The sequence below is a fragment of the Manduca sexta genome, chromosome 9 (assembly GCF_014839805.1).
Source record: "Manduca sexta isolate Smith_Timp_Sample1 chromosome 9, JHU_Msex_v1.0, whole genome shotgun sequence".
Lineage (NCBI taxonomy): Eukaryota > Metazoa > Arthropoda > Insecta > Lepidoptera > Sphingidae > Manduca > Manduca sexta.
The window spans coordinates 7,195,759-7,220,599 of record NC_051123.1 but is presented as its reverse complement, the minus strand read 5'-3'; the positions used below and the strand labels follow the sequence as shown (position 1 = coordinate 7,220,599).

At 31.1% G+C, this 24,841-nt stretch overlaps 2 protein-coding genes across 4 annotated transcripts in view; one reads left to right on the top strand and one right to left on the bottom strand.

Moving 5' to 3' along the window:
- The window catches only part of LOC115441365 (calcium release-activated calcium channel protein 1), a 57,306-nt gene extending 41,145 nt beyond the window's left edge, over window positions 1–16,161 (bottom strand). For both annotated transcript variants that reach the window (XM_030166132.2, XM_030166134.2), the window contains exon 1: window positions 15,800–16,161. The gene's annotated coding sequence lies outside the window, so the exon portion shown is untranslated. The remainder of the gene's footprint in view (window positions 1–15,799) is intronic.
- Window positions 1–20,303, top strand: part of LOC115455412 (methyl-CpG-binding domain protein 4) — a 35,635-nt gene extending 15,332 nt beyond the window's left edge. Inside the window, exons 1-2 of one of the 2 annotated variants that reach the window (XM_037436630.1) lie at window positions 16,226–16,313; window positions 18,640–20,303. In XM_037436630.1, the coding sequence (XP_037292527.1) occupies window positions 16,234–16,313; window positions 18,640–19,360 (801 nt within the window). In that variant the 5' untranslated portion in view covers window positions 16,226–16,233 and the 3' untranslated portion in view covers window positions 19,361–20,303. Of the gene's footprint in view, window positions 1–16,225; window positions 16,314–18,639 lie in introns of those variants that run through there. The other variant, XM_037436631.1, reaches the window with a different exon arrangement.
- The last annotated feature ends 4,538 nt before the right edge of the window (window positions 20,304–24,841 follow it).

Sequence of the window (24,841 nt, the reverse complement as noted above, 5' to 3'; positions counted from 1 at the left end):
GGTTAGACTGCAGTCCTTCCAAGAAGTAATCTCCCGGATTGAAACTAAGATAGGCCAGTTAGTTGTCAACCCGACGCATCTAATTATACTAATTATAATTTTATGCCTAGGATATTTTTGTTCCTTTATGTTTTCCGTTTAGAGTTGGTTAGTCTGGACTAATTCCGGTCGAGAAGTAATCGCTGAATTGAAACCAAGATTGGCCAGTTGGTTGACACATGACGCATCCATCTCCTCTGTTTAGCTGGATTGGTTCCTGTCAGTTCACATTGATAACGCTGTCGATTCAAAATTGAACAAAACTGTGTATCACTAACTCAAACTTCAAGTACATAATTGGTTTCTATAAGCAGGTTATTATGATCTTTGCATATCGTCTGCAATCAATTTCTCATACATACACAATTTGGGACAGGTTTAGATGTTATGTTGCGAAACTTCGGTGGGTGCTTTTATCACGTTTACGCGAAGGTCAAGTGTTACTTAGAAAATCTGTGTATAGTGTTTATGTCGTAGGTGATTTGCAAAATCGGGTAATGTACAGAAAGTCTGCATTTCTAATTTTATTTTGGTTTAAAAAAAATTATAATCGTGCTTAATAATAAGTCTAAATTGGAGGGTAAGTACAGTGCACTATTAAACGTCGAAGAACAGTAGAAATCGAAGCTTTGTGGAAATAATTCATGATTATTGGTCAGAACCTGTACAAGAAATACAGATGTATAGATACGTTACTGTTAGCACGTCTCTTGTTGTGATTCATTACTTCTTAGATGTAAAATAACCTGTTTATTGATAAACATTATTATAAAGAATTAATTAACCTTATCGTTTTAAGGATAAACCACAACAAATACAATCCTGCAACAAAAACGTTTTACCAAAACATCTGTTCGTGTTACTTTTGTACGTGTAAAAAATATTTAAAAGGGATAGTAACCTACAAAACACCATTGTGTTACGTTGCCACTGAGAAAACCTTTACTGGACCGGTTGTAGCGCATAATACGAGCCGACCGGACTAACCGATGTCTTTGAACTTAGATCCGCATGGTCAGTTAACTGACATTTAAATGTGTCTAAATTGAACCTTTAACCTTCGTGATAGTGATGGGTCACAACTCGCATGCTAATTCGAGCATATTTTTACTTATTAAAATGTTTTAAAAATAGCTGACGAATTAAGTTTACTGCAGCAGTGGTATTAACTGTTACCATTCGGTTATCTATTTTTAAAATGTACGAACGGTTTTATTTTTTAATAATACGATTCGCGGATGTAAGTTTTTACTTCACGTCGTTTTATTGGCAAACAGTTGCAGTTTGCAGCATAAGGTATTGAAACGGATTTTTTAAAATAATGCTTGACGTAACTGTTTCAATATATTACTAATGTTAGGTAGTCCAAAAGATATATAGTTTTAAATTTGTTTTAAAAGCTAATTGTTTTAAGTACGAAGATCTTGTCAGCAGAACCGTACTTACACCACATGGGTAATGAACGAAACGTCCTTCATGGATCAGAAACGGACGTGTCCAGTAATTGTAGGGTTTGTTTAAGTTTAAGAAAACAAGAAAGAAAAAAAGAAAAAAGTTATCGCGTGACACAAATCAAAAAGCAAGTTGTTTTTTGACTTACATTGTTCCAACTTAGTTGTATTTACACAAATAACAGTTTATTTGTACCAATGTAGTAATTATGTTCAAGCTAGTGTTTAATGTTGGTCGTTGCTATACTTATTAGATATAAACTTTGTTGTAAAACATATAGCGGTGTAAGCGAGTACACGTAAGCTCTAGTCGCCTACTTGAGGAGCACAGATAGTAGATTATGTTGTATTTTTTTTTATTTGTATTGATACTGTGAATCGTCTGCATTTAAGATTAAAAAATAAATAAATAAATTACTCAAGTATATTATTCAAATAACATATAATTAACTCACTGAAACATGGTTTACCTTCCGCAATAAGCATAAAAACTAGCGTTTCATGATCTGACCGAATTCCAATAGCTAGTTGGTGTATGTCCTAAGTTTTTCTTAAATGTCTACCATTTTTGAGACATAAAATGATTCTATTTAAGTAGGTGATAACAGAATCTAGATTAAGTTATGTTTGTTCAGAAGTGAGTTTGTATTTAATTAAATAAGCATACAAATTTCAAACAGTGGGTTAAACCACGATTCCGCTAAGCATAATATGAGCCAAAATCATAAAAATTTACCACCTGTCAAAACAAATTCTTATCATATTCGTAACGTCTTTATAAAATTGGATTCCCTCCTTGTTTACAAAGCTATACGTAATAATACGACGAGTTTAACACACAAAAGTAACAGATGTTGATAAATAAATAAGGTTGTTTATTTTCGTTTCAATAGAATACTTTTGCAGTCACATATAGATTTGTTCTTTGATATTATGATGTATCGTAATGTTTTGTAATGTGTGTGAAGTATGTCGGTGTTATAACGGTCTGTTGCTTACTGGCTTAAATTCGAGGGATTTGTGGTAAAGTATGATAGACGCGTAATTTTTAATATCAACATTTGGACGTAAATATTCTTTGTTATTTCAGCTATTATATAGATTTAAATAAATGTTTATTTATAGTCCCCTTAAATAAGGATTTTTTTGCTATAGTGTACTTATCTAAGGTTTATATTCGAATGAAAGCAATACCTGCTCACTTTTCAGGTCAATCATATTGATTGACGCTTCTGGTCTTTGCTTGGAACGATGTGCTTTGTATGCATACGTCTCATGATCCGTTTCAGCGATTTAATATTTTGTTTACAGAATATGAACTGTTGTGCCTTTGATTGAGTTCACTGCGATCATATCATATTATAAGAAAACTACAAAGAATATTATCGATAGATAATGATGCTCTTTAATTGTTCTAGTATATTATCATTCCATTGAACTGCGGTATATTATTATATGCAACTAAGAATCATAATGCGTTAGGCGCTTGCTATGCGCTACTAAATCGCACAGGAAAATGTAACGTACCACGCTAAACAAGTTTTACCTATCCATACATTTGAAAGCTACGTCAATAGACTTAGATTTTGACCTTTGAATAGCAACTATTCTAGATGGACAAGTTGAGAATCCCCCACACATATTACATCAAAATACTTAAGTTGTACTGACTTCTGCCCGTGGCCCAGCCCGCGTTTAAATTTGGTTTACAACCAGTTCTCCATAAAATATAACAGATTTCGATGTTTATTTCTCTGCAAGACCATAAACCATTAATCTGATCAAGCTGACCCGTCCGCGCAGTATAAAAAAGGACCTGTTTACGTCAAGTCTTTATCATTATTAAAATACATATGAACACATTAAATAACTTCAGTCTATATAAAAAAGGAAGGTAAAAAGTTGAATTACTGAAATCTAAAGAAAAACATGACGTCCTTTGCCATTTAAAACTTAACATCACTAAGAAGGTTACATGGAGCTTGTTTTATAATGTTGGCAGAAGTCCATTAGAAACAGGGAAATATAGACGACCTTTGCGAAGGTGCACTTTTAATAGAAATTTTAATAGCTTATAATTTGTATGCTATCCTTAAACGGGATACTTAAATGAATGCCACTACCATATGACCTCACATCCTGTTCTATTCCGCTATTATGGTGAAGTGACCATAAATAACAAATTTATGATTAAAACTTGATTGAACTCACAGTTGGGTTTTTTAAGCATTTTATTTCGGTTAAAAGTCATAAATTACACTTTAATTTTAGGAGACAGTTTTTAGTCGAGCTTTTTTTAAAGGCTTAAATAAAAAATTTGAAATATCTGCAGTTTTAAGTGTTGTATGTAATACACAATACGAGCAAAGATATTCATGTAGCTATGGTTATTGGGTATTATTGGAATATTGTATACAGTGAAATAAGACTAGTTGGCGAGCTCACTTCCGTAGCTGGAAACGTCAATAATTAGATTACAGTGTTTACTCGCTACGGCATCAGCATTGTAGAAGTTAGTAGCTTCACAAAATCTAATTGATCGACTGCGCGCTATTAGTTATTACCTACCCAAATATAACTAGCCAATAATAATAAGATATACTTAGATAGAATATTTACTGTATATATAAGTAGATATTATCAAATTATCTACATCATTAATATATTATTATTTGATATACTATTCTCTAGACATTTTGCATATTATCTAATTAATCAAATTGTCCGTAACATACATATTTAGTACATCATTTTAAAACATGTAAATTATGTTTTTTTGTATGGTCATTGACGATGATGGTTATAGATGTTGCAAGTTTAAAGTCAAGGGTGGCACATTGTGGGCGTGATCTTGTCGATAAGTGGATGGATACAAGCAAATTAATGTTTTATTATTTTAAAAATAGGTTCTTATTTAGTAAGTAGTTTTATTAAAGTAAGGATCAGATTGTTTTCGTCTTGATCAATCTCTATCTAACTCCTGATTTGTATACTTGTCGAGTACAGACGAATAGTCCCGAACAAGAGTGTAAACAGCTTATTCGGTTGTATTCGTTACTTACAGTCATTCGTGCACGAATTATTCGCCAATAGTCTAAATGTGGAATAAAACTAACAATGTTGAGTTCAGAGACCTCTAGGTTATTACTATAATTTTTAGTAGGTATTTAATGTTTAGTTGGAATTTTGTAATAGTGAAGATGGATTGATAGTCCTTAATGTTGCTTTATACTACACAATACATACACTTTGGTATTACCAGTCGTTACCATTATGTTGTTGTGCAAACTGGTTTAATTATACTGAGCGTGTTTCCAAGTGGGATCATTAGAGGTTTATTTAACTAACATTGACATTAAGCTACTTTCTTTTTTGTTATGGGTATTTTCTGGTTATTGAACTAGCAAAAGTAAATGAAGAATGTTCAGTTTGCGGTAAGTATTGTATTGAGTGGTGATGCCTTTTTATGTGAGGATTAAACAATAAAAAATCTATGGAGCAAATGTGTAGGGCGCGCCGTGACCCTATAGAAAACTTATTCCGATTGAACAAAAGGCAATTATGTCACTACAAACAGCTTGACAACACACGTGTCGTGAAATATTGTTCATTTATTATAAGTAATTATTATTGCCTGCCGAACCCCAAATGTTTTCATTGCCGCCTCGGCACTTCACAATGATGTGTTATGAGCAAAAAGTGTGGGTTTTCTACTAAGTACCGTTCAAGTTCAGCCGTAATTCGCAATTAGGCAACAGAGGAAAAAATTACTTTGTTATTTTTGCTTTGGTTTCCTATGTATTTATTTTAATTAAGTACAGCTGCTAGGATGAAGTTGGTTTAGTGAATAATTTTCGAAATTTTAAGTAAAGCAACGTAATAGAGTCTATATTACTTACAGCGTGTTCCCGCTCGATCAGTCAAGTATCACTGTGTCATAGAAATAATATTTGAACTGCTAACGTTTCTGCGCGCAGAATGCTGCGTCTCGTGGTCTCAATAAGTTCAGAGGCTCTTACTATACTATACTTATTCATCTCCTTAAAAAAGCATAATTAGTCAAGGAACGGAGATTTTCTTAATGGTAGGCATTATATTCGGACTCAGTGAACATACCACCAGGTTCTGTGAAGTGTAAAATCAGTACCTATAGCCATTCTAGAGTGTCCGTAAACATATAAAAACAATGTTAAATAATGGAGCCCGCAGTTTTTTACCGTACTAAATACTGTCACTAAGAAATAAACATTGTGCGAATAACTTTAGTTTCACATAAACTGTTAAAAGAAATTAGTGAAGGATACTAGACAAAGTCATTGTTTGTGAAGTGTTAATTCTTTGACGGCGTCATTACGTAATCTGTAGTCAAGGCCATTGTTTCTTTACATAATATTCTCATCCATGTCCTGCAATTAATTTATAACCTTTACGTCATCAGAATGATTCAGTAACACAAAAGAATTATTATGTGTGTTTAAACACTAGTGAATTTCGACTCTACTTTTCAGAACACGGGAAAGCGTCTCTGTTTATTCGTTCGTTGAAATGTTCAGGTACATGAATGGGGTTTCTAGATATTTGTCGCAATGCAGATGAATTGGGACATGGCGTTATATTTAACAGAGGTATATATCTGTAATAATCTATGCCGACTGTTCAATTAAATTGCATTTCCGTCATAGTATTTTATATTTCCATGGCTTATGAATTTGAAACTGTTCTTTTACCTATCGTGAATAATAAATTTGATTTTTTGTACAAGCATAGATATTTATAACTACATTAGACGTGTTGATTTGTGACACACATATTGGAAGATTGTGATCTAATGCTATTGATTCGTTGGGTTTTCCGTCTATTATTCCATTTGGTTTAAAAGCAACAATAAAAATATATTCTAAGAAAATACACACATTAACATTGATTCGTTAATTGAACAAAAACTTCTCGATGTTATCTGTTAATTTTTTATTCGTAGTATAATAACGATGCTAGTGCTTGTAACAATATATGAACTATGACGCAATAGAGGTGGGAAATGAGACTTGAATGGATCGTAGACATCATCAATGCGAACTTTGTAAACCGTTTTAATTATATACTTTTATTATAGAATATGACTCAGATGGTGTTAAAATTATTGTTATTGTATTAATTGGGTGAACAGAATAGGAAATATACATAGATATGAGTGATAGACACTACTCACTGTGGTGGTTATAAATTATCGGGGTTGGTCCCCCCTCTTTTGATGAACTCGTTTGTCAGATAAATTCCAACCTTAGGTTCCTCAGGTCTCGATTAGCAATATCTGGTAGATAAGAATTAGTTATGATTGCTAAAATGTGACGTTATCTGCCAGATAGTTTATTAAGGAGTTTATTCGTGAAACAGAAAACGTAGCAACCTTTGTTAGTTGCATAGCGTTGTATGTCAGATTGGCTGTGAAATTGGCCCTAATGTTGATAGTTGAATGTTCTTCATCTGTATCTCTTGTCACATCTATTTGTCCCATTTATTATTTCTGCAATAAGTGCAAATGACTACCGTGAAGTTTACTTTTGCTTTTCTGTTACTATGCAAGACAGTCTTTGATCACTGAAAGGAAAATTAATTAATTCAACTCCTCAAACATATATTAGAAGCCCAGTATCAGCAAATAAACTAATAAATAATTCATTTTATCGACTAAGGTTTCCTATGCAGCAAAATAATAAACAACTTTTAAGTCACGTTTATTTTTGAAATCGATTCAAAACATCTGCTAATTATTATAATATTGGATCGCTATAAAATGAATCTTCGTGTTATACGGCTTTTGGAAGCACGTTCCGTTATACACAGAAAATTATAATTCAACAAAAAATAAATAAATTAGGCGACTAAAAAATAAAATGTGACGCGAGAACCGCTCATTCGATTAGCGTTCCGCGCCATAATTGACAACCTACGATTCAATTTGCTTGATTGATTTGGCGGGCTGGCGAATGCTCAGATGTTCGTGTGCGAGGAAGTGACGATATTTAATGAGCTAATACAGATAATTACGGTTGAAGCAATTGCAGTGCGTCATAATTAATTACCATGAGATTATAAGTACAATAGTGTCCGATTTATCTTTTAATTCCGTGAAGCAAGGCAAAGGTGAAGGCGGAGGATAAAGTTTGCAAAATGACAACAGATAAACTTGGTAATGATTTTTTTTTTAAATAGACAATGTTGTGACAGGCCATGTCTAGAGACAGTTGTCGCCAGATAATGGAATATCGCTATTAGCTAATTTTGGCTCCAATTTGCTATAAGTCAAAGATATTAAGGTATCAATTATTAGATATAAGATATTACATTAGGTGTTATTTGAAAATTCTCAGATATGACATAATAGTTTTACTCGGAAGTATAGACGGCGCAAGCGCAGAAAAGGAATGAATTTTCATATTAGTTCCATGTAGACGTCATTGCTCAAGTGCATTACAATATTTTGGTAAATAAACGATGAAAATTTATGACATTGTTTTTTGGGTACAAATAATTTTCAAAAATTACGATAAATATAAATAATTAAATAATTTGTATGCACACACATGTAATTTATATTCTAATTTACGATGTTATTTTATAGTTGCTCTTATAATTTCAATTTGATACCGGAGATAATGCATGTGCAATTTGCATAATTTTGTTAAAGTATGTAACTGTGTCTGTCGTTTTAAATATGTGTTATTTACAATAAAACAAATAAAAAACTTAAAATTGTGCATATAAGCTGCTGTATATACTATATATTATATGAATAATTTTACGCTGGTATATATATTATATATCAGCTGCTATATAAATTATATGGCAGCTTATATGCAATACTTAGATTGTGGATGTCAATATTTGGCTTACATAATTTATAATAGTAAGTGTTTAAAATTATGTTTCAAGATAAAAAAAAGTCATGGTCTCCATAGTTTTGAAATTAAGGTCCAACGTTTTTTGTTCTATATTATGCATATTTCTCGTATAAATGACTAATTCCGTTTAATTATTTTTATTTTAATGTTGTGATGTTCGCGAAATTTTCTCATGAGTGTAATGCCTTCTAACTTTCAGAATAATGTACTCAGGTTGCAACTCATTATTTAAAGTTCTATATTGGATCGTCAATTCGAATCCATCTATTTTGTATAAGATTATAATTTGTGCCCGAAGCAGTAATATAACCTCCCTATCAAATTGATAATTGCTATGATTAGCAATGTACATTTAAGGCGATACCTCAAGGTCCATTTTCATACATTTTGTTTCACCTTTAATCTGGGTAACTAAACAAGTATTGGCAAGTAAAGAATTTAAATTCACGTCTAGTTAGTGATTAGTTCTCGCAGTTGAAGAAAAACGTAAAATAATTAATAATCATGGATATTTCGGCCTTTAAAATTTAATATGACGAAATTTTAAAGGCAGAAATATCCATGATTATTAATTATTTTTACGTTTTTCTTCAACTGCGAGAACTAATCACTAACTAGACGTGAATTTAAATTCTTTACTTGCCAATACTTGTTTAGTTACCCAGATTAAAGGTGAAACAAAATGTATGAAAATGGACCTTGAGGTATCGCCTTAAGAAGCTTTAACATCTCTGTTTACCCGTTAAGAGATGCTAGCTTGAACTTCTTTTTTCCTTTAACAATTTATATAAAATGACTTAGCCCTTTGAACACGTTTTGTATAAATGACTTGGCAACAGTTAGAGTTACTCCATCGGATAATAGACGATCAAGCGAGATCTTCACAAAGGAAGGCTCAGAGCTTCTTATAATACGGAATTAGCAATTTATAAGAGCAATATGATTTTCTTTTGTATTGGACGAATAATACAATATTTCCCTTCTCGCCGTCCAATTTCCTTTTCTCTTGGAAAATCTGGAACAGATTCTTGTTATTAAATTAAATGAAATGGTTTATTGTGAAGATTAAACATAATGATCACTGGAAAGTTTTTATTAACGTTTTAATGCTATGCATGGTTGTTTATTAACGACTTATTATTTATGTTTTATTTTTTATTCAATAATTTATTTATTTATTGAGAGTGTATACCAACATACATATAAGATAATTTACAAATTCACGATTACTTAAACGAAGATTTAGTATGTATGTCAAATATGCACAATACATATATATTGGGTATTTGGTCGTAAATTAGGAAGTCGTTTATTGAGTATCTATAATTTGAGCTTTTTTCTTTCTTTGATATTAAGTATGGAATGAGCCATGTAATTTGTCAGAATTTCCTCATTCTGTTTACTATCCAAGCAAATACCATTTAATTTATTATAAACTAAAAAGGACTATCATACTAACGGCACGGTTTACCTACCTACCTGATCTCATCAGTGCTTAGACAATACCTGTTTTTTGTGTGTAGAATTATAAAAAATCATAAGGTATGTTATAAAATTCTACAGGCTGCACTGGCTGGAAATTATTAAGAATAATAATATATTGTAGGCATAAACGCAATTGCAGCTTTACTATTCGCTAGGAATGTCATAATTTAATTTACTCACGTGGGACATAATTACCGTGTATAATTATAAACAATAAATAATAGTAAGTATAGTTTTAAATGCAATAGTATATTTCACTTAGTTTATTATGTTGCTTGTGTTCCTAGTTGTGTTTGTTTTGTTATTATTTTTGGAGAAATATAAGTTCAATAATCAAAGACATGTAAACAAGTAGTGGCGTGATAAACATCTTACAAACTCCAATTATACCTAAAGTTGTAAAATTATTATAACTAAGTTTTGTTCTGATTCTACATGACATATTAAACAAGTTCTATTGTTGAAATGTCAGGCAAATAAAATAACTTCGTATAAAATGACATCCGAATTTTCATTGTTTTTTTGATTCATAGTTATTAAATTATGTAATGTATAATTAATATTTTTTATACTAAAATAGCTATGTAAACGTTAAACTTGATGGGGTAAGGATGGTGCACTCCCAATACGTGTATATAAATTTAATATGTTTGCTATCTATAAAATATAAAGTATGTTCTTTTAGCGGCGATTGCTTAGTTGGGAGTGGAACGGACTGCCGAGACGAATGCCCGCAGGTTCAAAATCCAAGGTTATGCCTTTGACTTTTCTAAAGTTATGTGTGTATTTTTTATTAAATAGTACTTACCTTAACGGTGAAGAAAAACATCGCGAGGAAACCTGCATACCTAGAAATTTTAAATAAATAATTTCAAAGGTATGCGAAGTCTGCTAACTTGCACTAGGCCAGTATAGTGGATTTAGGCCTAAAACCTACTCAGTAGTAGAGTAGTCTCATTCCCGGCAGTGGGACAGTATAAATACAAAGCTTACAAAGCTGATATTATTATATATACTTTTTTTACTTTTCTGATAGAAAATTCAAAAACAACTGCGTAATTCATCGATATATTCTTCTTTTTAAATTGTTTCAAATATTTTAAAAGCTAATATAAATCAAGATAACCAGAGAGGCAAGAGTTTCCCGGATGTGATGTTTGTTGTGTAAAAAAGATACGGCTTTAGTTTTTTGTTTGTTACCTCCTACATAAATAAATTGTGAGACATCTCAAGTAACTTGATTAGGTTCATTTACATTTTTGCCAACGTAGGTAATGACGAAATAGGTAAATGAAAGAAATTCGCAATTATTTTCGAAATATTTTTTTTTGGCGATTTGGACTTTGGATGCGTCATCATTTGTCAACTTCACAATTCATGAATTTCAAACCCTTCAAAAATTCAAGTGCGTGCAGTTTAGACTTCTATATTGGCAATCCAGTAGATTCACGCTTAGCAATAGCTGGCTAATATTAATTAATATTAAATATTTATAAAACATTAGATCCTGCCCGTGAGGCATGGCATCCCTACTAAGTGCCAGTGTCTCCTAAATCTAATCAACACGTGCTTAGAATCGATTACCTAGTTAGCAGCACATGTTTGAGCGCAAGTGGGTCTTGATGCAAGGAGCCAAGGAGATCTGTGATTGTGTTTTGTAATGAGTCATTATTTCAGTAGAAAGATCATTTGCATGTTTGTATGTGCCAAATGTTGCTAATGAACACTGAGCTGTTGTCTATTGTTTAGGTCGACAATTTAATGGGAAATATATTTAAATGATAATATAATTATTGTCGCCATTTTTTCCACGTTGTCATATATTTGCATAATAAAGTGTTCATACAAGTTTAAAATACTTTAAATAAATAAAATTTCGATCTTCAAGAGTGACAATAAAGGTCATTATCGCTAAGATTTTCTGTGTTAACAATAATTACATGGATAAATATTTTCAGACGCAATAAACGTGTTTTATAATAATTCGTTTTTATGAAGTCACGTCATGCCTGTAAAAAATTAAACCTAACACAAGAATTTTCATATCTTCAAATAAGGTTATTTGACGTAAAGTATACTAAAAAGGTTCGAACAATACATAACCTCGGAAATAGGAAAGCCATAATGTGAAAACATGGACTGGAACACAAAGATTCATGTTTTACGAGCAGGTGCTTATAATTTGATCATTAATTCGAAATTACGTGCTTCCGTCAAAAATATAATGTGTTGTGATGATATTTATAAATAGTATCAATGTTTACCGGTTTTCAACCAAACTAGTCTTTCAATAGTAAGTATTAGTCCTGATTGAATATTGAAAACAAAAAATGACTTTCAGCATGAACCTTCTAATAAACAAGGTGCTTTGTCAATCATCACATTTATTAGTCGGACAAACATTTAAATTGTTGAATTGCGTTGACTTCTAAACAAAAAATACTGAATGTATGCAACCTTTGCTCTGAGAACTTTTGTTTAATACTAATTTTATGTAATGTTAACGATAAATATGTGAAATATGAGTGATACTATACTTATGATACTAGTAATATTATCGTGACTCCTAACGATGCCAACTTGACAATTAAAATCAAATTTAATAAAATATCGATAACGCTATCCATCACAGTTAGCGACAGCTCTGTACTTACCCACTTGATACTATCAATTTATTAAAATACATACCTTGGCGAGCTCACTTTTTTTCTTTTCTGAATAAATACTTGAGAAATCTTAAATTGTTTGAACATTCGTGTAATTTTTTTTAACTAAGCCACTTGATTCGATGGCTGAACAGTGAACTCTCGTAATATTATTTAATACGGTTGTTAATGTTATATTTTTGTGTATTATAACAAAAAATAAATTAATGTTTTATCTTATCTGAGATATATTTACTCATTTGCGAATACTTTTGTTATTGGATGTTGTAGATGATAGCCATACATAGGTCCAAAAGGCATAATAAGTTTTATTGTGGAGTTTATCTGTTTATTTTAATTGTCTTAAACGCTTGATGACTATACAAAGAAGTATCGGTAAATCACCCGTTAGTTCATTTAAAAGTCAAGGTCTAAACCAAGAATTTAGTTTTTTTTTGCTTTCGATATTACTGTAACAAAGCGATAATATAAAAAAATGTGTTTCTAAAAACGATAAGACTTCTACATCATTGTATTTAATTATATACACGTCGGATGATCTCAACTTATCGCAGAATAATTTATAAAAACACAATATGAGCGTGTTATTTAAAAATAATTCTAAACATTAATCATTATTTCAGAAAGATGGTGTAATTACAGCCTTTTATGTAGTGTTTTTTCTGTTTATGTTGCACGGAGGTTAATCAGTGCGAGTTTGGCACACGTGGCTCACAAATTTGGCTGCCTTTACTCGAATACACATAAAAATATAATATCATTTACACACGTTATTCGCTACGGAAATTATTTCGTTTTTCATAACTTTTCGTTTGCATGTGGATTGCAAAATTTTAGTTTTACACAGCGCTGTTTTGCAGTAATCTATGAGCGTATGTAGTATATATTATAATTTATAATTAATTCTTAGTGTACATAGGATAAACAAACCGTTAATTGATTCTACCTATATTACAGTAAATAAATAATGATTATGATCTTGAGAATATCAATTCCCTTTCCATATACATAATAGTCATTCTTGAATGCAATCGATTCAAATATCGTAGATCGGGTGTACAGTCATCCACATAAGTAGCTGAATGAATAGAAAACAACTCGAACGTACCCATTTCTGTGACTACACACTACCAATATTTATTTATTATTTACAAAAATAAAATATAAGGGATCTTTACTTCTCACAAAAAGAAAAATATATTTCAATTACATTAAAAGTTTATCGGGGTTTTAAAGTTATGATTTTGTTCAGCTACTTATGTCGCTGACTGCACATTTGCAATTTTTATTATATACACATACACACACATATACTCATCCGCCATTTTTCACATTCACCCTGTAAATTTATTTATTTTATGTATTTTATTTTCCACATTCTCTTTTACTCGCAGCTAGTAATTGATACTACATATTCCATTGTTGCGAAGTCAGTTTAATGGACCTCGTTTAGTATTCGTGAAAATGATTCCCCGTTTATCAGGTCACCTGTTCATTTAGCGATGGCCGTAATGTTTTCGCTGCGGACGTATTCGATTCGGTCCGACGCGACAGTTTAGAGCCCAACTGGTTTTTCGTTAACAGGCATCTATTTAAAACCATCTTAAATATTGTTTACGACGTATAATATTATATTGATTTATTCTAATATCAACTATTAAAACTTTTTACACAATATTTCATAAAAAGCTTGTTTAGCACACACACACCCAGTTATAATATATTAATATCTTTTAACTGACTCCAAAGTTGAACACGCTGAATAGTATGAATATCCCCTAATTTGAAATATAAACTGAAATGTATGAAATATGCAGACAATGCTTCCCGCGGGATATTAAAATGGCTCCCATGTGAGCGCTAAGTGATAATTATCGGAAAATTTGCTGTCGTACACTTCATAATTATTAAAAAAAATATTATATGTATAGACTATATTGCGATAGTGAACATTTCGTGCCAAAATTTTCAATTTTACATGTAAGTACAGTGAAACAAACTGTATTTTATTTTCATTTTTGTTATTAGAACAAAATAGATTTTTGCTAAATTTAATTTTCAGCTGTCTACACAACACTCAAACTACGATAAGAGTTAGTGTAGAAACTACAAAAGATTGATTTTTTTGTTTCTATATCTTAAAATATGATTAAGCAGGCTTGTGGTTCCGCTCACTTCAAAGCCTTTCCTGAGTTGAAATCACAAATACACACACATTCCCACTCTGTATATATTTACTTTATTTGTATATGTCAAATGCCACCCAAATGCAGTATTATTCAATAGATGTCGCCTCTACCTCTGAGAAACAGATTTAAACTTTAATAAAATAGCGATAAAGTTTAAAGATAAACATAAAAATAATTTAATTTGCACAATTCTAGCAGTATGTATTTCAATCATAAAATGACGATGTATTCCGATACATGTATGCGATTATAATCCGTAAACTATGCTGATTTGGTCATCGGAAAGTACCTACATGGTGTAAAACGTGTTTTATATGAATATATGAACATAATATAATATACTTTAACGTCTATTGTAGCATATATAACCTTGTTCTATTATAGCAAAATTAACAAATTTTGAACACAAATCTGGTCAGCTCAAGGGTACTAAAGAGTAAAAAAAAAGTTTTTGTAAAATTTGCAAACGGACGAACTACTAGACAATTATATTAATATATTAACGAGATTTATTCTATTCTAGTTATATTACTATAGTTGTGATGATTTTCTTATTATGTAGCTACTTAGTTTATGTCAATACTTATTACTTCATTAACCCGTCGTATGTAATGTACTCTAATGCATTGGTTGAAATTACATTAAACCGGTCTCTTGGCCGGGGGTAATGGGTTTTGTAAGGTTCTTTACAGAAATCAGTGTATTATAATAGCTATATTTTATTTATACAATAGGAATAAAAATGACATTTATATGCTTATAAGAATGACAAATAAAAGCAAGATGATGTAAATACCAAATAGACGAGTTTATTAATATTTATAATACTGTTTGTAATCTTGTGACAATAGATATTGAAGTATTAACAATAGTCCTCTCACCATTCGACTACAAAATTCCGGTAATAAAGTTATTTATTGAAATCATCTTAGTGTTAAGAATCGCAACGTACTCTGACTCACATGTTTAATGTTGTGTTTAATACGAAGCTAATGTTTCAATTATAAATCGCGAATTGTTTCTAAGTTATTTATATTTATTTAATGGCTACATACACGTTAGCTTACCGTTAGCATTCGATAAACTGCACATGAGCATGGCTTCAATCACTGCGTCAGTCGTATTCCTTGACTTTCCAGAAAGGCGGCACAAGTTCATCCACTAACACGAATGCGCATACTTCGCGCACTTAGACTTCCGCGCATCGGCAGCCACTCCAACTATCGTATGTCACCCGCGATATCCGAACGAGGAAAGCGTTTTGTAAACAGTGTTCGAAACTCCGCGAAAGGCGGCGCGGATCGGATTCGTTATCAGTGCGTATTTTTGTTTTGTTTTATGTCGTTGACGCGCGGTGCGACGTGTTGCCGCGACCATGCAGCCGCTCGTAATAAACCAAACGGAAAGAACACAGCCAATGTCGAAGAAAAAGCAGCTCGCCCGTGCGGAATCACACCGCGTTGGTATCGATTTATAGAAACTACATGGGCCACACGGAAATATGATCGGAACAATAGAACAATTTGTTGATGCGTTAGTCATCCACGTATTGTTTTCTTTCTGCCGCCGGAGTGCCGGCAGGTGCGTTGCACGTCAGTCGTTTTTGCGGAGGTATATTCGGTTCCCTCCCGATCTGTTTGGAAGGGTTATGAATAATTGTGACGCCATTTATGTTCTTTATGCTATGATGTTGTAAAAACAAAACAAATCTTACATTAAGTAAACAATAAACTAAATGTACCTAATATCAAATATAAATTAATATGAAATCATTATTCTCGTACTATTTTTTGTTATTGAATTTACACCGTTGTCTTCAGCTAATGCAATTTTCATAATAACACGTCAACACTATGTTTAAGTGATTTAAAGATGTAACAAAAACTTGTAAGTACGTATTTCGGTGGATTGGTCGTACTTGTGGTTAATTATGTAATTTTGGTTGTATATATCTACCTACAAAGCTACTATTTACTGCATGCATGTAGGATGTTTACCTACATTTGGTTATTCATATTTCCAAGGTAATATGATGTTGCAATTAGCACGTTTACTGTATAATTATTTACAGTGGTCTAATTCTTGTTAATATTAAAGACATAATAATTTACATTATTCATCTATTTTTGCGTTATTAATATATATTAACCTTTAAATGCAAAGATCCAAAAATAAAACAAATAAAGTTCAAGTCTATAATTATAAGAACAATAACTATAAAGTTTCTTTTTAATATCAGAGGTTAGTTGACATTTTAGGTAATAACACATTCTTTTTAATAGAAATGCACATTATTATTTTATATTAAATTTAATTTTGTCAAGCTACGGTTAATGTTAATTTATTGAATAACGTTTTGCGCCTATTTTCACTTTACCTTAAATTATCCTAAAAATATGATAAATATAAATCTGAATCTTTACTAAAGATGCATTCCAAACATCTACTAAATCTATATGTAACTTTTTAATAGGCTATAACTTTATTGAATGTCAATGATATTTAAAAAAATACGCAATATTTATAATTGATGTACTCTTTGGTTACCTTCACCAACCAAGAAATTTAACAAAAAAATTACAGGTATGAAATGTAAATATTAAGAGTACTAAATAATGAAGTTGTTTGAACACGTTTGGCAGCACTGTAAAATACAAATTCATGACGTAAAACAGTTTTGGTCTCATAGCCGGTAAAGGACTTTAATGTTTAAAAAGCAAAAATTTTTTTTAGATCTAGTTGATAAAAAAATATAAATATATAAATTACAGTTTTTACCCGCGGCTCCGCTTACATGAATAGTTTTTATAGCCTATAGTACTCAGGAATGTACCTTCCTATTAGTAAAAGAATTTTCAAAATCGGTTCAGTCGTTCCAAAGAATATGCCCCTATAAATCTACAAACAAACAAACTCACAAACTTTTCTTCTTTATATTATAAGTAGCATAAATAAATTGTAATATTTTCGTTAAATGAGTAGGTACTCCAAATGAGATCTTTATAATTTTTTTGTGTACATACAAAAGATATTTGCGGAAATATAACAGCGGTAAAACCTTATTCACAGGATAAAACACAATATATAATTTTTAACCGATTTCGAAAAAAGGAAAAAATAAAAATAGACAAATTAGAATTTAATAGATAATTTTTACACCTTTAAGGTGGTAGCTCAAGGTCCATTTTCATACATTTTGTTTCGGCTTTAATCTGGGTAACTAAACAAGTATTGGCAAGTAAAGAATTTAAATTCACGTCTAGTTAGTGATTAGTTCTCGCAGTTGAAAGAAAAATGTAAAAATAATTAATAATCATGGATATTTCGGCCTTTAAAATTTAATATGACGAAATTTCGTCTACTAGTTTAAAACTATGTATTATTTTTATAGCAAAATCTGCATTTTAGAATTAATATTAAATATGGCAATATCCATAACATATGATTTTGTATAATTTGCGCTGGTCACACTCATAGTACATATATAATATAGGTTTTGTACTTGATAAGATTAGGAATAAGAAAATAAAATTAGATTTAGTTATAAGTTAATATTGAAAAAATATTTTTACTCTAAATAATATGACCTCGGTGCCTATAAATAAATTAATGTTAATGTTCTCTTACCTACCTCCTACCTCTTTAGTCTCTGCACCACCTAAAGGTTGTCTGGTAGAGAATGCCTTCGGGATTAAGTCCCCCTTTATACTCTTTGAATATAAAGTGTAATAAAAAAATAAATATAATGTAATGCGACTAACCAGCTAGCCAACTTTGTATGGGAAATTAAAAAAATCTAGTTATATAAACAATTAAACAAACCAGTCATAGGTGTAAAAAAATATTTACAATAAGTAAACATAAACTTAGATAAAATAAGGTTTTCATTAAATTATTTTCATTTCAGGATAATGGTGGAGGAAGACTGCATCAGCCAGTTCTTCCACGACAATGAAAATTTAAATTCAAAAAGCCCCCTGCGCTTTACTGGGTCACCATCAAAAAGTTTAGACTCCTCGCAGGATGTAAGCCAGCAGTCCATCGACGATATGTTAAGTCTTTCACATTTGACTTTAGAAGAATACGAACCTATACATATACAGCCTTTCTATAATATCACACCAAGAGCAATGCCGCTGTCACCTCACTACATATTAGAAGAAGAATTCGCTAGCAACCCCTGGGCGATGCTAATAGCAACAATATTCTTAAACAAAACAACAGGAAAGCTGGCCAGACCACATATGAAGAGATTTTTTGAAGAATATCCCACCCCGTATCACGTTTTAAACGAAAGACCAACGCTCTTGGAGCGATTTTTCGACACTCTTGGTTTAAAGAAAAGAGGCAACATGATTTGGAAGCTCAGCTATCAATTTGTCTCTTCTAAGTGGTCTCGGGCTAGTGACTTATACGGCATAGGAAAATACGGCGAGGATGCGTACAGAATTTTTTGTCTTGGCCACACGGATTTAGATCCAACAGATAGATACTTAAAGCTTTATTTAGATTGGCTAAGAAGTCAAACTGAATTCGCAGAGGAAAATGGAGCGACAGATAGCGAATTTATTATCGAAGATCCTGTTTTGAAGTATTATCGAATTACGCTGAGAAACGGTGAAAATTAGTTTTGGCAGCTTGTTGGTGATGTGGAAGTGGTTCGCATGACCATAATTAACAATATAAAAGCAAATTCAGGTAATAAGGTGATTTCATCTTTACCATGAAATCTGATGCACCGTAGATAAATGTATAATATGCACTTGAATATTATGTGAAGGAAGTGTCTACATTGGTTGTAAAAAGGTACCTGAACTGTAAGTTTGAATGAGTGGTTGTATATCTAGTCTGCCAGAGAAAGGTAGGCCATGCAATAGCACTAGGAAAATACGGAAACTAAATATAGTTTCCGTATTTTTCTAGTCTGCAACTCGCCTTTTTTTAGTTATTACAGTATTTCAATAGGCTTAAGTCTTCGATGCATAAATTAAAGTTGGAGCAGCACCAGACTGTGTTACTTACGAGTTTGTTGCAATCGAGAAGTTTTTTCTTGTTTTGTTTGATCACAACAGTTGGTTACTTTAGGCCAAAACTGAGTACCTTATATTTAAGTAAATTATAAAACGGGTATTGATGATTTGCAATCTTAATTTGGATAAAGCCTTTTTCTATAGCTACTTAAAAGACGGAAATGATAAAATTTATACTAATATATGAAGCTTAAGTGTTTGTTTGTTTGAACTACTAAACCGATTTTGAAATTGTTTTCACTAATAGGAAACTATATTACTTCTGAATGTTATAGACTACGTTTTATCCTGGGAAAATATAAAGCGGGACTTTTATGTCGATAAAACTTATTTTTCAAGGCAAAATGTATTCTCTTAATTCCATTGGTTTGGTATTTTTTTCGCCTTTATCATGTAGTTGCCAAGCCAGAAATAGCCAAGCTATTTAATAAATTTAATCTGTAAATATTTGACTGTATAAGTTTAATGATGTATAAATAATGAACATATCAACATATTTTATTCTGTAAATCGAATCTTATGTAACATATTATAATATTAATAATTAACGAGTGATTTGTTTTATTTAATATTCTTACAACGCCTAGTATTAATTACACTGCAAGACTGCGTAGTAGCTCGTTGCCATTCATATTGTGATTATGTATCATGCAAACTCAAACAATCTCAAACCAGAATCGAAAATACGGACAGATATGATAAGAAATAAGATAAACACATGTTGGTCTTTTTCTAGCTTGTGACCACGATTTATGAGATTTAGGGATAAATCATAATTTATAATCGATCTTGAGAATAATTCCTGATAAATGTATTGAAGTTGATACTTAACGAAATAATTTAAGAAGACAATATTGACGATGATTTTGTATTATCGATTTCTGATAACTGATTAATTGAAAAGTAAATAAAATATTTTAAACTAGCAATATTTATAATAAATCTTCCAAGTGGGTGTAAATAAATGCATAATACTAAATAATATAGAACACCTGTATCCTCTACCTCGCGTTGCACGAGAGCTTTCACTGAAATCTCGTACAGCTCGGATGCGTGTGGGTGTTAGAAGTGATCAATAACATTCGTAGAAATCATAGAGCAAGTTGCACGGTATATTTATATTCTGTAACATTTAGATGGTGCAAAATTTTATATAACCTCGGCCACTGAAGATAGATAAGTATTAAAAACCATTTTTCGGGTTTTATCGCGGTTTTAATATTTTAGTTTTCTCCCGACGTTTCGAAGACTGCATCCTTCGTGATCATTACGATAAAATCCGAAAATTAGTTTAATTTTAATGTCTAACATTCGCGTAAACATAAAAAACCATTATAGAGAAGTATATTCTTGTACAACAATACATATTTAAAGATATTAGAAAATCTAAACTCACAAATAGTTAATTGATACGAGTAATGAACGATTTACGTTTAAAATTTTCAAAGTTTGACTCTATCTTGCGAGACAATCGAAAACTTATAAAAGACTTATGACAGCATAACAACTAAACATACATTTTCAGGTAACATAGATCGAACCTGCAGCGTCTGGTTTCACATCTAGCTCATAAACCGCTGCGCTGCTGAAGCTGTCGATAATTTTAAAAGTACTACATTTTTAGAGTAAGTTGGGGAAATTGGATGATATTACACAGGAATACCTATCACTAATCAATTACGACCTTTACCGAGTTTTGAATTCGAATGGATAGATACTACTTACTTTTAACCTATGATTAGAACCTTTAGAAGCATTAGGTGCACGCCAGGGGGGGGGGGGGGTTGCAACGACAGTGAGCCAAGGGATTAGAGGAGAGTGGGGGTTTGGGGCACAGGCTCTGGCTAGAAAATTATGCTATTGCTTACAAAAATAAAAAGAGACGCAAAAAATATTTCCCCTGGGACGCCCGCATAGCTGACCGGCCCTGCCTGTGATAGATTTGTTTTTGTTATGTTTAAACCAAATATGTTAATTAGGGATCATATGCCAAACTTTAGCGAACTATTAATGCATTTTTTATGTGAAAGTCTCAGGAAGAGCTTAGTAATAGATATGTCTTTAAATGTATGTGTCGTGTGTACACATTGGTAAAGTTTATATAACACATAACTACTTATTTAGACATAAGTACTTATTTATTCATAATTTCCTACCATATGATTTAAAATTTCATCTATCTATATGGGTCACTGAGTCCATATGTCCCCTGCTTTACAAATCCTTTTTTCCTTAGGAATACTTCTAGCCCATGCACTCATGATACATCAGCGAGGCGAAGATTAATACTGAATGAATCAATTGTTTTCTACAACGTTATTTCAATAACGTCACTTCAGTTCATGTTTATGTGTACGTATTTCCCGAGCTATATGTGTCATCGTTAATGATATTGGAAGAAAACAAAATAATATATGATCCCATAAATCATGATTAACTATGAACATGTTAAATTCATACCTATAAAAGCAGCTAGATAGAAATTTTGAAGGTCAAGATAGTTAGATGTTTTAGACAGGTAAGAAGATATATCAGGTAACCCTAAAAATTACTCAACAAATAATTATATAACTCGGATGTAAGTTAAAACTAACGAATAGAATTAAAAGTTTTAATAGTTACATTCATGTAGTACCTACCCACATAAGCTTTACAATAACTTTATTTCAGGTTGTGTGTACGGTGTCCCTAACCTATTATTATGCTTATAAATAACGTTACTTGAAAACTCAACAGATAACGCTACATCTATATTTGACGTTACTCGTTATACCGGATAACGTTACCGTTTTTTTTACCGGTTCTCTGCACTGCAATAACACCAAGCAGATCAGAAGTTAGATAGTAAGTAATCCTGTATAGCCTCCCGTGTTACAGATAGTCATATCATGTCGCTACTCAAGGTTAAAGATTTTTTATTTTCAAAAAAATATATCCTACCAATATTATAAATGCGAAAGTTTGTGAGGTTGTGTGGGTGTATGTATGTGTGTATGTTTGTTCCTTTTTCACGAAGAAACTACTGAACGTATTTGGATGAAACTTTACAGTTACATTGTTTATATATCAGAATAACACATAGGCTACTATTCATAATGATTTTGTGTAATTTGGTCATAATATAACGAGACATATCATTAAAATTATTTAAAAACAATTATATATTAATTAAAAAACAATTATCCCGGAAAAACTCCTTCACGCGGACCAAGCCGCGAGCAAAAGCTAGTATTATATAAAATTTAAAAATATTTAAATATTCTTTATTATTTTTTTTTAGCTTTAAACATTACAATGATAAGAGCTATCTCCATAGAGCGTTCAAAAATGGAAATGTGGTGACCAATTTTATTTTATTTATATTTTTATAAAAATATAGGCATAAATATTCACCACATTGCGTTTAGAGCTTTCGGAATTTCTATTAGGTGTATCAAATATTAAATAATTATATGCTTGATTTTATCATTGGATTATATTTAATAATCAATGAGAGACGGCCCGGCAATTGCCAATGCCAGACTATATTTAAATATGACTAATTTTTTCATGTGATTAGTTATAAAGGCAAATATTAGAAGGATAAATTTAATTTATTTTGAAATGCACACAATTTATGTCATGCGTTTCTAAAATTCACCAACATTTGGAGGAATTCATTTTTTTTAAATAATGCATAATTGTAGATTGTAAGTACTTACAACGTTTTTCAGTCTATATGTTAAAGTGTGTGGGAGACCCTATCTTTAAGGGCAGTCTAAATTTAGATAAACTGTAGATCCATGTCTGTCCATATGATCATCTAATATAATAATTCAACAATCTAACTGTAATGATTAGATAAAAAAAAATGTACTTAAGTAATAAAATACCTACCTTAATATGTAAACAAGTATAATTTTGTACTCGCGTGATATAATTTGCCTTATTAGTCATTCTCGAAACTATGGCTTTAGTTCATAAGTTCTCCAATTTAACATAATTTTGTTCTTTTTGTGAATAAGTGTGTTTCGGTCTTAATTTTCTCCAGATTCCCCTTCCTATTATTCAGGTATAACAAAAAAAGGAAATTAAGTACATAATCATACATTAAATTTGTTATCGTTTTTTATTATTAAATTCTTATAAGTATGTAAATAAGTGTGAGTGTGATTAGATATGTGATTAAAATATTTTATTAAAAAAAAAGTTTTTTTATACTTATGTGGTTGGGTGTTCGTGTGAAACGAAACCTATCTGTTGGAACTTTTTGGTATTTACGGCAGCTTATATACACGAGCGAATCTCACAAATTGATCCATCAATAAGTATTATTTTAATTTCGAAATAAAAGGGCTTTTATTTAAACACTCTTAATTATCTCAGCATAGGAATATTACATAGAGCTGCGAGGAAAAGCTAGATAGGTACATATTTACAACAAAATAAGTAAAAGATAAAATATGTATTGAAATTGTCTCATTATTTTCCTTCCTTAAAGGTAGGTTGTGGTAGGCAACTTAAACTATCTACCGAGTATAGGTAAGTATCAATAATAGCAGAGTAACTCTACTGTTTAGTTCATGATGGGAGGAGTCATGAGGCGAGATATAATTAAAAAAATAAAGATTTCTGAATGCTGTAAAACTGCGTAATGTCAATCGGGGTATTTCCAAACAAACAAATATATACCTATGAAATTCTAGATAAAATACAAAATTATAACTAAACTATTACATAAAATAAATATATTGTGTACCTACCTTTTTTTGTTCACTTTTATAATTCATTAGAACTCGAAATACTCCTAATCAATTAAACTCACGACATTACGGTTTCATTAAAAGACATTTATAATTTAATTATCTCTCTTATATACAACCTTTCTTAATTTCTATACCTGATGTGATTACATAATTTTTATATGTTTTCTGTAAAAAAAAATTAATAAATCATTTTGAAAACGTGCAACCCGGAATAGGTAGTACATATACACTTTTAATTTTTATGCTCATGAGAGTTAGTAAATGAAAATAATGTATACATACTACAATTAAACATATAATGTAAAACGTAATTTGATATTTATGATAAATTTTA